Raw genomic sequence first — 13,190 nt, 5'->3', positions numbered from 1 at the left:
GGTACATCATTTGCACTTTAAAAAAGTGCTTTGTTTTTCTCTCCCAGGCACTGCTGCAGCTCATGATGTAGCCAGGGTGCAGGGACAGGACATAGGGAGCTAACAACACAGGGCACCATCCGCCTCGTTCCAGGGAGGGGACCAAACAACAAAGGAGCGAGGCCAGGGAGGGCTTTAGGAGCTTGAGCGGAGGCTTCCACGCAGGGGGATGACATAGGCAAAGGCCTGGGGGTGGGATTGGGCCATTAAGTTCATCTCAATGGCTCTGAGGCCGGGTCTCCCACGTGCTAGCCCAAATGCTCCTGGCCCACAGACGGCCAAGGTGCAGGCCCTCCTGCCCTCCATGGTGAAAGGGCTGAAGAGCATGGATGGGATGCTGGTGGTGGAGGCAGTCCACAACCTGAAGGCCATCTTCAAGGGGCAGGACCGGAAGCTGGCAGACAGCTCTGTCTACGTGGAGATGCTGCAGGTCCTGCTGCCCCACTTCAGTGACGTAAGGAGTCCCGCGGGGAGGGGGGCAGCAGGGATTGACCCAGTGGCACATGGTGGGGTGGTCCTTCGCCGTGCTGGGAGTAGGAATACGTGCCACGCCCTACTGGGAGCTGGGCGGGGCCGAGCCAGCCCAGGGGAATGGCCCCTCATTCCAACTGGTCCATGTTCGCACAGACGCTTCCTTGTTTAACTGCCTCTCATGGAGGGAGCTCTTCTCGGTAACCGAGGCTCCCTGGAGAAGGTGTCTCAGGGCGATGGGTCCACATATTTTTTTTCCTGGTCCCAGCAGAAGGGAGTACTTTTCTGCTAGGAACTCAGGCGCCGTTCAGGTTAGTTGTTCTTTGGCTGCGAACAGAGACGAAACCATCAGACGAGGCTTGGGTGAGGGCAACAGGGGTCCCGAGCAGCCCCACTGTGGCCTCGGCTGCTCTTCACCTGCGAGTCCCTGGTGCCCTGTGGGCCCTGCAGAATGAGGGTTTCCGGGAGGAGAAGCGCCACTGAGCCCGCGGTCTGCACCAGGCAAGAGAGGACGTGCGCTCTTCCTGCATCAACCTGTACGGGAAGGTGGTCCAGAAGCTGCGCTCGCCGCGCACGCAGGCCGTGGAGGAGCAGCTGCTTAGCACCTTGGTGCCTCTGCTACTCATCATGCAGGAGGGCAACGCCAAGGTGGGCCAGGTGAGTGTGGCGCACCGGCTTCCAGCTTCCGGCTCCCCCTGTGGCTGGGCCTCCCTGCAGGGAGCAAGCCGGGGCGGCCAAGCACGGCTGCGCAGTGACTCCTGCCACGTGTTTCCAGACACCCCACACAGCAGTCTTCCTCCCCACAGCCATCCCTGCTTGTTTTCAAGGGGAATGGGTTTTCCTCAACCTAGCTTGTTTTCTTTAAAAAAAAAAAAATTATTTCATTTACTTGAAAGGAAGAGAGAGAGAGAGATTGATTCTGTTTGCTGGTTCACTCCCCAAATGGCATCAAGGCCAGACCAAAGCCAGGAGCCATGAACTCCCTGGCCATCTCCTGCTGCTTTCTCAGGCGTATTAGCAGGGACGTGGGTTTGAAACAGAGCAGCCAGGACTTGAATCGGTGCCTGTATGGGAGGCTGGGAGAAAGGCAGCGGCTTAACCCGCTGCACCACAGCGCCAGGTCTCTGCAGAGCCAGTTCTCACACATTCTTTTTGTTGTCCACGTTATGGCCGCCCTGGAACTGCATGGCTCTGGTGTTCTCTTCCTACTGCCTCCCCCAGAAATGCGTGAAGACCCTGTTCCGCTGCTCCTACTTCATGGCATGGGAGCTGCCGAAAAGAGCCTACAGCCGGAAGCCCTGGGACAACCAGCAGCAGGCCGTGACCAAAATCTGCAAGTACCTTGTGAGTGCCCCTGGGCTGCGGAGGGGGCTCTGTCCTCCCCTCTTCCCTCGCCTTGTGCCCCGTGCTGACTGCCCGGCTCGGCTCCCACCTCATAGTCTTGGCTCCGGCACTGCCATCTCCACCCCCGATTCCTCTCCCCACTGCCAGGCTCGCTCTGGTGGCTCCCGGCACTCTTCCCCAAAGGCCCACATTGTTCCATGCGCAGCACTGTCTCTTCCAAACTTATGGCACTCCATTTCTTTCTTTTTAAAAAGATTTTATTTATTTTTGTTTAAGAGGTAGAGTTACAGATAGAGAGAGGGAGAGACAGAGAGAAAGGTCTTCCATCGGCTGGTTCACTCCCCAAATGGCCACAACGGCTAGAGCTGGGCTGATCTGAAGCCTGGAGCCAGGAGCTTCCTCTGGGTCTCCCACATGGGTGCAGGGGCCCAAACACCTGCAGGCCACAGCAGAGAGCTGAGACAGAAGAGGAGCAACCGGGACACAAACCAGCGCCCGCATGGGATGCCAGTGCTGCAGACGGTTTAGCCTACTATGCCACCGGGCCAGCCCCCCATTTCTTTCTTTAAAAGTGTTTATTTACTTATTTTAATTTTATTTGAAATTCAGAAAGAGAGAGAGAGAGAGAGAGAGTCCATTCTCTGGTTCATTCCTCAAATGCCTGCAATAGCCTGGGCTGGGTCAGGCCAAAGCCAGGAGCTAGAAACTCTATCTGGGTCTCCCATGTGGGTGGCAGGGACCCAACTACTCAAGCCATCACCCACTGCCTCCCAGGAAGCTGTGATGGGGAGCGGAGCTGAGACTGACACCCAGGCACTGCTATAAGGGATGTGGGCCCCTAGTGATGTCTTTTTTTTTTTTTTTTTTTTGACAGGCAGAGTGGACAGTGAGAGAGAGAGACAGAGAGAAAGGTCTTCCTTTGCCGTTGGTTCACCCTCCAATGGCTGCCGCAGCCAGCGCGCTGCGGCCGGTACACCGCGCTGATCCGATGGCAGGAGCCAGGAGCCAGGTGCTTTTCCTGGTCTCCCATGGGGTGCAGGGCCCAAGCACCTGGGCCATCCTCCACTGCACTCCCTGGCCACAGCAGAGGGCTGGCCTGGAAGAGGGGCAACCGGGACAGAATCCGGCGCCCCGACCGGGACTAGAACCCGGTGTGCCGGCGCCGCTAGGCGGAGGATTAGCCTAGTGAGCCGCGGCGCCGGCCCCTAGTGATGTCTTAACTGCTGTGTCAAATGCCACCTGATGGCCTTCCCTCTCCGTTCCACTCTGTCCTTCTAGATTCCCAAAGCAGAAGCCTAGACTCATCCTGGGTCCTTCCTCTCCCTCCACATTTGTCCATCTTCAGTATCCTAAACCATTCTGACTCTGATTTCCCACCCTGACTGCAGGCCAAGGACCACTTGCACTGGACCCTGAGTCCAGCCAACCAGTAGATCTCACAGACTCCTAAAAATCTTTATTTCTTTGAAAGGCAGAGAGACAGAGACAGTTAAGGAGAGAGAGAGAAAGAGAGAGAGAGAACTCTTTCATCTCTGGATTCACTCCGCAGATACCCACAGTAACTGGGCTGGGCCAGGCTGAAACCAGGAGCTGAGAACTCCAGCTATCATCTCCCTTGTGGCAGCGTCACTTCCTGCTGCCTCCCCGGGTACACCTTAGCAGGAAGCTGGAATCAGGAGTGGAGCCCAGGCACTCCAATACGGGATGTACGTGTCCCAAGCAGTGTCTTAACGGCTACACCAAACGCCTGCCCCTTACCATCACTTTACAGAGGACAGAAGATATCTGGACGAAGTGTTCTGCCAGGGTCACTAATTCATATGCTCTCAGTGGTCAGTGCCCAGCCAGACAGACAGGAATCACAAATGACAAGGGAGGCAGGAGGAGGGAGCTCCAGCTCACCACACAGCCTGCACCAGCCAGGTCCTCCAGCCGTACAGGAAAGACTATGACTTTAATAGAAATGAATACAGCTTGTTTAAAACGCTGTGCTGGTCACTGCTCTGCAGGCGACTGGGCCTATGGCCGCCAGCTCTTGACCTCCTGCAATAGTCCCCTTTGGATTCTCAGTTCCTCTTTGCTTTCCAAGCTGCCAGTAGCTTTGCTCATCTGAAGGACGACCTCTAGCTCTAGCTTTGAGAAGGAGTCAGTCACATATTCATGTGTTTGTTCGTTCCTTCATTTGACACTTGCTGGGCACCTGCTCCAGGCCAGGCCCTGAGAACTCTGCGCTGGGCGAGGCAGCCCCTTCTCCTGCAGTGGGAGAGATGGTGTTGGTAGTCATAACACGTGTCCTAGGCACTGTGACAGGGACATGTGTGGAACGCCAGGGTGATAGGATGGGCTCTGCTTAGGGCTGTGGAAGGCTTCAGGGAGAAGGTGGCATCTGAGCTGAGGCTGCAAACACGTGAGGGAATTCACCAGGTGAACAAGAGAGGGAGGGCGCTCCAAACAGGAGCCACGAGTTGGGCAGGATACATATCTGGGGACGGCAGGGCCGTGTCCTTGGAGTAGACGGAGCACGTGTTCCTGGCAAGAGGAGGCCAGGGGGCGTGGAGGCTGGGAAGGGGCCTTGCAGGCCAGGCCTGGGAGTTGAGACCTCAACACACAGGAGTTCAGTCTCTGAGCTGAGCGGGACTACTGCCTCCCAGTTTCTACTTCCAAACCCACTGGGCCGCGTCTGTCTACCTGTGGTGCCCCAAACCCTGCTTCATCACTGCCCCCTGCTTTCCAAGCCCCATTTCTGCCTGGCTCTCAGGGCTGTTAAGACCCCAGCCCTCTGGTGTATTCCCCATGGCTCCACAGCTCGAGTCCTCGGCCCCAGTCGGCCGTGTCCCCTTACTTACTGTGTCCCTCGCCTGCCCTGTCCCTTCCCAGCTCAGGCTGGGCCTACACTTTAGACTCTCCCTCCAGCTGCAGCAGAGCATGGATCAGAAGGGGAGACACCCAGGGCAGGAAGGCCATGGCAGTGACTGTCACCTTCAGCTCAGGCCAAGGGAGGTGCAACGGAGATGTTTAGGAGGCAGGGGCCGGGGCCTGGCTGCTGGCAGTATCACCCTTCCTAGCTTCGGGGGTGGGGGGCAGCGATTAGTTCCTCTGGGGGCTACACTTTGTGGGGATCTCTTTGTCCCAGGTGAACGCCCACCGAGACAGTGCCTTCACATTCCTCAGCCAGAGTCTGGAGTACGCCAAGAGCCCACGGGCCTCCCTCCGCAAGTCCTCAGTCATGTTCATAGGTAAGCGGCTTTGGCGTCTCTGGTCCTGCTGCCAGGACACTGCCCGTTCCTCAGTTTGCTTCCTGCCAGGCTGCCAGCCCTGCAGGGGCCCGGGTGGATGCCTCCTCACAGGCTGGGGACAGTCATGGTGCCCTGATTAGGATGGTCTTCTCTCCTCTTAGAACACGGCTTAGGAAGTGGGCCACAGGCTACAGTCAGCCTGAAGCCCTTGTGCAGCTCCAGCCTTGGCAACTGTGCAGCGGAATTGCTGCTGGCCCTAGAGAGCAGCATGGGCTCGAGCCCAGCAGGTGCCTGGCAGCAGAGTCTCAGCCCTAGGATCTCCTTTCTGCGGGGCTCCCATTGAGCCTCAGTTTCGTCATCTGTAAGATGGGGGTTGACACTTGCTCCACACACTGGATGAGGATTTTTGGTTTTAAAGGTGGAGCCTGCTACATCAGGGTGCACCATGCTAGCCACCTTCATTCTTTTATTTCCCACTTTCCAGCACCTGCCTTTCTGGGGAAAAAAAAAAAAAAAAACAAATAGCAGATTCACCTTGCCTGGAATCCCCCCAGCATCCCCTAGGCCCCTCCCCCACAGAGCACATGCCCTTCACCAGGGACCTGGACACCTTGTTGCCAGGTGAAGAGTCTGTTAGCACCCCTCCCCGATTCATCTGCTGTGGCCATGCCCTCGGTCACTCATGCATCCACCATTCAGCAGACACTGGTTGACTCCTACTCTGTGTGGGGCTAGAGAAACAAAGTCTTCAGGAGGTGATGCTGATGGGGCACAGGGGTGACTCTCAGGATAGGGGGTGGCTCCGAGGTGGCTTCCCCGGGAAGAAGCTGGGGAGTGCACCTGTTTCCTAGAGGCTGATTTCTTTAAATCTTTTTTTTTTTTAAGATTTATTTTATTTATTTGAAAGGCAGAGTTACAGAGAGAAAGAGAGAGAGAGAGAGAGAGAGAGAGGTCTTCCATCCACTGGTTTACTGATTTACTCCCCAAATGGCCACAACTGCCAGGGCTGGACCAGGCCGAAGCCAGGAGCTTCATCTGGGTCACATGGGTGCAGGGGCCTAAGCACTTGGTCTATCTTCCATTGTTTTCCCAAGCTCATTAGCCGGGACTCAGACCAGTACCCATAGGAGATGCTGGCACTGCAGGTGGAGGCTTAATCTTCTATGCCACAGCGTTGGCCCCAATTTCTTCCTTTTTTTATTTAATTTTTTAATTTTTTGACAGGCAGAATGGACAGAGAGAGAGAGAGAGACAGAGAGAAAGGTCTTCCTTTTCCATTGGTTCACCCCCTAAATGGTTGCAACGGCCAGCACACTGTGCCGATTCAAAGCCAGGAGCCAGGCACTTCCTCCTGGTCTCCCATGCGAGTGCAGGGCCCAAGCACTTGGGCCATCCTCCACTGCACTCCTGGGCCACAGCAGAGAGATGGCCTGGAAGAGGAGCAACCGGGACACAATCCGGCACCCCAAGCGGGACTAGAACCCGGTGTGCCGGCGCCGCAGGTGGAGGATTAGCCTAGTGAGCCAAGGCGCCAGCCCCCAATTTCTTTAACTCTTGCTCCACGTTAATCGCTCCTCAAAATGTTAGTGTCTCACACCCTGGGATCTTCTCTGTGCCAGGGCTGGGGCTGGGGCAGCAGAGCTGAGGAGAGCCCAGTCTGCCCATGGACAGGTTCCAGTGCAATGCACCAACTCTCACCTCCTTTGGGTCCTGAGAAGTACATATATGCCAACGATTTCCCCTGCCACTTTAGTGTATCCTTGGGAGGGATACACTCCTCCCAAGCTCTTCCCCACTGGCACCAGGGTTAAGAGACTTCTGATATGGTGGGAAACAAAGAGTCATAAATCACAAGGAAAACACAACACAGGGTCAACAGAGAAAAGCTCAGATGCTCCAGGATCCCAGAGAGACGTCTAACCTATCCTGGGGCCGGGGCAGGAAGGATCTTCCCCAGGAGCCACCTGTTACCCTGAGATTTGAGGACAAACAGGAATTGGCCAGGAGGAGAAGTGAGATCAGGCCCATTCAGGCCTTGTGGGCACCGGGAGCCAGGGCACAGGCTGGAGCAGGCAGGGCAGAGCAGCGTGGCCGAGGGATCCGAGGTGGCAGATCCTGTACCCAGCCTAGCTGAGGGTCAGCCCCAGCAGAGGTGCCACTGACAGCCATGCCCAACAGGTGGGCCTGGTGCCTCATGTCCTCCAAGTTATGGCTGCTCAAACTCCTGGGAGAAGTGGCCAGCCAAGGCAGCATCTCCCTGTGTCGCCACTGAGAGACCAGCCCAGGGCTGCACCATCAGAGCCGGCTGCTGCCCAGATCCTGCCCCTGTGCTGGTGCCATCACTGCCCCCTGGACCCGTCTTGGGGACTCTGCCCTAGGGATGAGTTCCCCTGTTGTGTCCTTATGTGTGGGGCTGAAGGGGCTGGGGGGTACTTCTCTGGGAAGTCTGGGCTGAGGTGGCACGGCGGGAATACCCTGACCTCTTGGGTTGTGCTCAGGGTCCCTGGTCCCCTGCATGGAGGGCATAATGACGGAAGAGCGCCTGAACGAAGTGAAGACTGGTGAGTGCGCCTGGCTGCTGCGGCCTAGAGCAGAGTACACACGGGGGCGGGGGGGGGGGGGAGGGCATGCTCAGGCAAAGGTCTTCAGCTCAGCTGAGTGCCCCGTCCTCATCCAGGGTGATGACGACGTTAGCTACTGCAGGGTTATAAGAGACAGAACGCATGGCCCATGCTGTGGTACTTACGGTCTCATTAAGAAGGGAGGCTCCAGATAAGACCCCAAACCATTTAGTGCTAGGCAAGTACTTCAGACTTGTCAGGGGCACAGATTCACTTTGTAACCGGAGAAGCTGGTAGGAGCAGGAACGTCGTAGGCTGGCACAGTGCAGGAAGGCTTCCTTTAGGAGGCAGGTTTGGCTTTAGGCCTTTGAAAGATGTGAACAGTGTGAAGGGGGAAAGGGAAAATCGACGAGGCGATACTGGGCAGAGGATGCCTAAGCCGAGGCCTAGTGGTGGGAAAGAAGAATGAGGCCGGAGAGCCCTGTGGGGACCTGGCCTGAACAGGTGACTTCTCCCCTCCCACGAGGCAGCTCTGGAAAACCTGAGACACGACCCGGAAGCATCCGTGTGCATCTGTGCGGCGCAGGCCCAGGAGCACATCCTGGCCAGCTGCTGGCGGAACTCCTGGCCACTGCCGCATGGGGATGCGTGGGTGTGCGACCCGGCCACCACGCACCGCTGGAGCCCCAGCTGTGAGGACCTGCCCACTTCCCACCAGCGGCGCTCCTGGATCCTGCAGGCCCTGAGCTCCTGGAAGATCTCCTTGAAGCAGTGACGGCCCCACGCCCAGCCACACCTGCTATAAACGCCACATGGCTTACCCCTCCAGCAGGAGTGTGTCCTCTCGGGGGAAGCTACAGGCTCTGCAGCAGCAGCCCCACCCCATGCAACCAATCCAGGAGGAGCAGGGCCTTCATTTGCTGGCTCAGGCAATGCTGAGTGAGGCACAGAGACCGTTGCGTCTACACTGTCCAGGTGGGGAGGCCGAGACTCAGAGAGGACAAGGGCCTTGCCCAGGGCCACACAGCGAGTCTGCCATAAGTCCTTCCCCATTAAGCACAAAAGGGGGTGAAGGTTTGGGTGACCTGGAAGGGAAGGAAAGGAGAGGGGAAGGAGGGACTCCCTCCCTCCCCTGACATCTGCACATCCCAGAACCTGATCTGAGCTCCACCCCTGGGACAAGGCCACTACGGATTCCAGCACTGTTCCCGGAGTACCTGACCTGGGTGGCCGCTTCTGGGCTCTGGGGATCCAGACACGGGCGAGCCCAGCCCAGGCCCTGAACAGGTGTCTGAAGCAGAGGTTTTCCACCAGTGGAGACTTAGCCCCCAGGATGTTTAATCACATCTGGAGACACTTCAGGCAGTGTCGGCATGGGGTGCTAGTAACGCCTAGTGGGCAGAGGCCAGGGGTGCTGCTAAGTACCCTGCAAGGCACAGCGCAGCCCCCGCAGCCAAGAGTCAGATGGCATAAGGGCTGAGGCAGAGAGACTTGGGCTTCATTTATCAGAGCCATATAAAGACACCAAGAGCACTGTAGGGAGGCATGGGGGCTATGGAGTCCAGAGGGGCACACAGGCCAGTAGGGGGCTGGGTAGCGGCGTCCCAGGGAAGAGCCCCACCCCCACCCCCGCACCAGGAGGTTTGGAAAGACAATCCTGTGGTGAGCATGTGTGGAGGGGAGTGGGACACACGGGCCCAAGGATCAGCTGCAGATGGAGCCTAGTGTGAGAGAGGAGAGGAGGCCAAGGCCACTGCCACCCTGTAGGTGGTGCAGAGGAAACTGACGACTTCACCGGGAAATATTGGGAAGGCCTGCGGGCTGCTAACCTGGGAGAGATGGCGCAGATGCCTGCCTTTTTTTTTTTTTTTTAAGATTTTTATTTATTTATTTGAGAGGTATAGTTACAGACAGTGAGAGGGAGAGACAGAGAGAAAGATCTTCTTTCCATTGGTTCATTCTCCAAATGGCCACAACGGCTGGAGCTGTGCCAATGCCGATCCGAAGCCAGGAGCCAGGTATTTCTTCCTGGTCTCCCACATGAGTGCGGGGGCAAAAGCAATTGGACCATCTTCTATTGCTTTCTCAGGCCACAGCAGACAGCTGGATTGGAAGAGGAGCAGTCAGGACTAGAACCAGCACTCATGGGATGCTGGTGCCACAGGCGGAGGATTAACCTACTGTGCCATGGCGCCAGCCTCGCTTTTTTTTTTTTTTTTTTAAAGATTTATTTATTTGAAAGGCAGAGAGAGAGAGAGAGAATATGATGAAGTCTATTCAGCATTCTTTGTAGTGCCCTGGAGAGAAGGCAGCTTGGGAACTCGTCCTGGTGGAGTGAATGCTGGGGGTCCCACTCAGCTGTCAGAGGCCGTGGGGGTACAGGTGTCACCGTGGACGGGATCTAAGACCAGGTGCGGAGTAAAAAGTCTACGGCACTTGTGTCCACAGAGGGATTCACATTTGGCAAGCACAGTCACAAACTTAGAATCACATCAGAATACTGATTAGGGCCGAGCCAGAAGGGAGGAGGGCTCTGGGGTACAAAAGAGTCTGTGAACTAGAGAAAGCAGAAGAAAGTGCAGCCTGCAGTGTGGCAACAGGGCTGGGTGGTGATGGTGGACAACAGCCAGGAATGACCCGGCCACACACTGCCAAGGAAGGGTGACCTGGGCCCTGCAGGGTGTGACGGAGGGGTGACTGGATCTGTGGGAGAATGAGGAAGGGAGCCCAGGACCTCTTGGCTAACGGAAGAAGGAGGGAAGGGGTGGTGTCAAGGACAGCATACAGGTTTCGGGGTGGGTGACTGAGCCATGGTGCCCCCACACTGAGCCGTGAACCCTGGACCAGGTGCAGGTTGGCTGGGAGCGAGGGGAGGGGAGGAGTTTGGGGGACTTGTGCAACATGCTGGTTGGCTGCCTGCTGCTCCGGCTGCATACTTATGCCCCCTAAGATTCTTATGTTGAAATCCTAATCCTGAAAGTGATGGTATTAGCAGGTAGGGGCCTTTAAGAGGTGATTAGGGATTAAGGAGCGGGATCAGTGCCCTTATGAAAAAGACTCCGGGGCCAGCGCCGCCAATAGGCTAATCCTCTGCCATGTGGCGCCGGCACACCGGGTTCTAGTCCCGGTCGGGGCGCCGGATTCTGTCCCGGTTGCCCCTCTTCCAGGCCAGCTCTCTGCTGTGGCCAGGGAGTGCAGTGGAGGATGGCCCAAGTGCTTGGGCCCTGCACCCGCATGGGAGACCAGGAGAAGCACCTGGCTCCTGCCTTCGGATCAGTGCGGTGCGCCGGCTGCAGCGCACTGGCCGCAGCGGCCATTGGAGGATGAACCAACGATAAAGGAAGACCTTTCTCTCTGTCTCTCTCTCACTGCCATTCTGCCTGTCAATAAAAGGAGAACAGGAGTGATTGAAATGATGATGGGTGCCTTAAAAAAAAAAAAAAAAAAAAAAAGAGACTCCGGAGAGCCCTGTCCCTTCTGCCACGTGAGGACACAGCGAAAAGACGGGAAACAGGCCCTCAGCAAACCCCGAAACTGTCAGCGCCTTGATCTCGGACTCCCATTCTCCAGAACTGTGAGAAATAAATGTGTGTTGTTTATAAGCCACAGAGTCTAAGGTGTTCTATGACAGCAATTTGAATAAGACGGCTGCAGGGCTGGAGGTTGGCGGAGGGCACTTAGATGGAAACAGATGTGGGGTTCACCTGTGTTTGGGGGTGGGGTGGGGGTGAGGCTGAGGTCTCCCTGGAGCATATGCAAGAGATCTTGGCCTGAGAAGCACCTCATCTAAACCCCTGCCAGGCATGAGGAACCCATGATGCTGGCCCCACAACCATCCTCCAATAAATAGTAGGCCAAGGCCATTGGGATTCTCAGCCTGAGGGAGTCAAAAGTAGGGTGGTCCATTCCCACAACCCTTTCCATGGCCAAGCAGACCACAATGTCTCACCATAGCCTGATGGATTATGAGGAAGCAGGCCAGTTCTCTTGCTTACTTTCTACAGACAAGGACACAGTTTAATAGGTTAAGGAGGGGTGGGCCTGGGGCAGGCTCTGTGACATAGTGGGTTAAGCAACCACCTGCAACACTGGCTCTCATAATGGTGCTGGTTCAAGTCCTGGTTGCTCCACTTCTCATTCAGCTCCTGCTAATGCACCTGGGAAGGCAGCAGAAGATGGCCCAAGTCCTTGGGCCCCTGCACCCACGTGGGAAACCTTGTAGAAGCTTCTGGCTTCTGGTTTCAGCCTGGCCCAGCACCAGCTATTGTGGCCACTTAGGAAGTGAACCAGTGGAAGATCTCTCTCTCCCTCTCTCTCTCTCTCTCTCTCCTCTCTCTCTGTAACTCTGCCTTTCAAATAAATGAAAAATAAATATTTTTTAAAAAAATATAAATTTATTTCAATGTGAAAAATTGATATATTTATAAGAAGGGTCTTCAAAAAGCTCATGGAAGGGGCCGGCGCTGTGGTGTAGCAGGTGAAACTGCTACCTGCAGTGCTGGCATCCCATATGGGCACTGGTTCAAGTCCTAGCTGCTACACTTCTGATCCAGCTCTCTGCTATGACCTGGGAAAGCAGGGGAAGATGGCCCAGGTCCTTGGGCCCCTGCATCTGCATGGGAGACCTGGAAAAAGCTCCTGGTTCCTGGCTTCATATCAGTGCAGCCCCAGCCATTGCAGCCAATTGGGGAGTGAACCAGCGGATGGAAGACCTCTCTCTCTCTCTCTCTGCCTTTCCTTCTCTGTGTGTAACTCTGACTTTCAAATAAATAATCTTTTTTTAAAAAAAAAAAAGCTCATGGAAAATGCATATTATGGAAAAACCATGCATGGATCTCAATTTTTTTTTGCACCAAAAATCCTTATCTTTTGGGCTGGTGTTGTGGTGTAGTGGGTAAAGCCACTGCTGGTGAGGCCAGAATCCCATATGGGCTCCAGTTTGAGGCCCGGCTGCTCTACTCCTGATCTAGCTCCCTGCTAATGTGCTGGGAAAGTAGCGGAAAATTGTCCAAGTGCTTGGGCTCTTGCACCCATGTGGGAAACCCAGGTGAAACTCCTGGCTCCAGCCTGTCCAGCCCCAGCTGTGTGGCCATTTAAGGAAGTGAACCAGTGGATGGAAGACATCTCTCTCTCTCTCTCCCTCCCCCTCCCTCTCTTCCTCTGTATAACTCTTTCAAATAAATAAAATTTTTAAAAAAAATCTTTATCATTTAATTCCATTTTTCATGAACGTTTTGAAATCTCTCTCTCGTCCCAGGTCCTCCGCTGTGCGCACTGGGACCGGGTGCTGGTTTGGCTGCTTCTGCTGCCTGTGCACTTTTCATTCTAGCCCAGGGTGGGCGCTCCCCATGGCCGAGGCAGCCCTTTGCTGGGTAAGGGTGGCTGCAGCAAGCCGCAGCGGCTGGGTCGGGGGCGCTGCCTCACCTGGACCGGAGACCCTGCTTCCATCTCAGCTGGGGGTGGGGCTGGGGGGTCAAGCTCAGAAACGGACACACTGACCAGTCATTTCTTCCTGAAAACACTGCCGAAGGTCGCATCC

At 55.8% G+C, this 13,190-nt stretch overlaps 1 protein-coding gene across 1 annotated transcript in view; it reads left to right on the top strand.

The window, feature by feature from the left end:
• The window catches only part of MROH7 (maestro heat like repeat family member 7), a 45,462-nt gene extending 34,209 nt beyond the window's left edge, over positions 1-11,253 (top strand). Inside the window, exons 19-24 of the mRNA XM_089337366.1 lie at positions 314-493; positions 1,012-1,167; positions 1,732-1,854; positions 4,988-5,090; positions 7,589-7,651; positions 8,182-11,253. Coding sequence (XP_089193492.1) covers positions 314-493; positions 1,012-1,167; positions 1,732-1,854; positions 4,988-5,090; positions 7,589-7,651; positions 8,182-8,426 — 870 coding nt within the window. The 3' untranslated portion in view covers positions 8,427-11,253. The remainder of the gene's footprint in view (positions 1-313; positions 494-1,011; positions 1,168-1,731; positions 1,855-4,987; positions 5,091-7,588; positions 7,652-8,181) is intronic.
• Positions 11,254-13,190: the final 1,937 nt, after the last annotated feature.

Source organism: Oryctolagus cuniculus, chromosome 7 (assembly GCF_051225735.1).
Source record: "Oryctolagus cuniculus isolate XC-2025 breed Fujian yellow rabbit chromosome 7, ASM5122573v1, whole genome shotgun sequence".
NCBI classification, from domain to species: domain Eukaryota; kingdom Metazoa; phylum Chordata; class Mammalia; order Lagomorpha; family Leporidae; genus Oryctolagus; species Oryctolagus cuniculus.
Note: the sequence above shows the minus strand (reverse complement) of the source record. Positions and strands in the feature narration are given on the sequence as shown.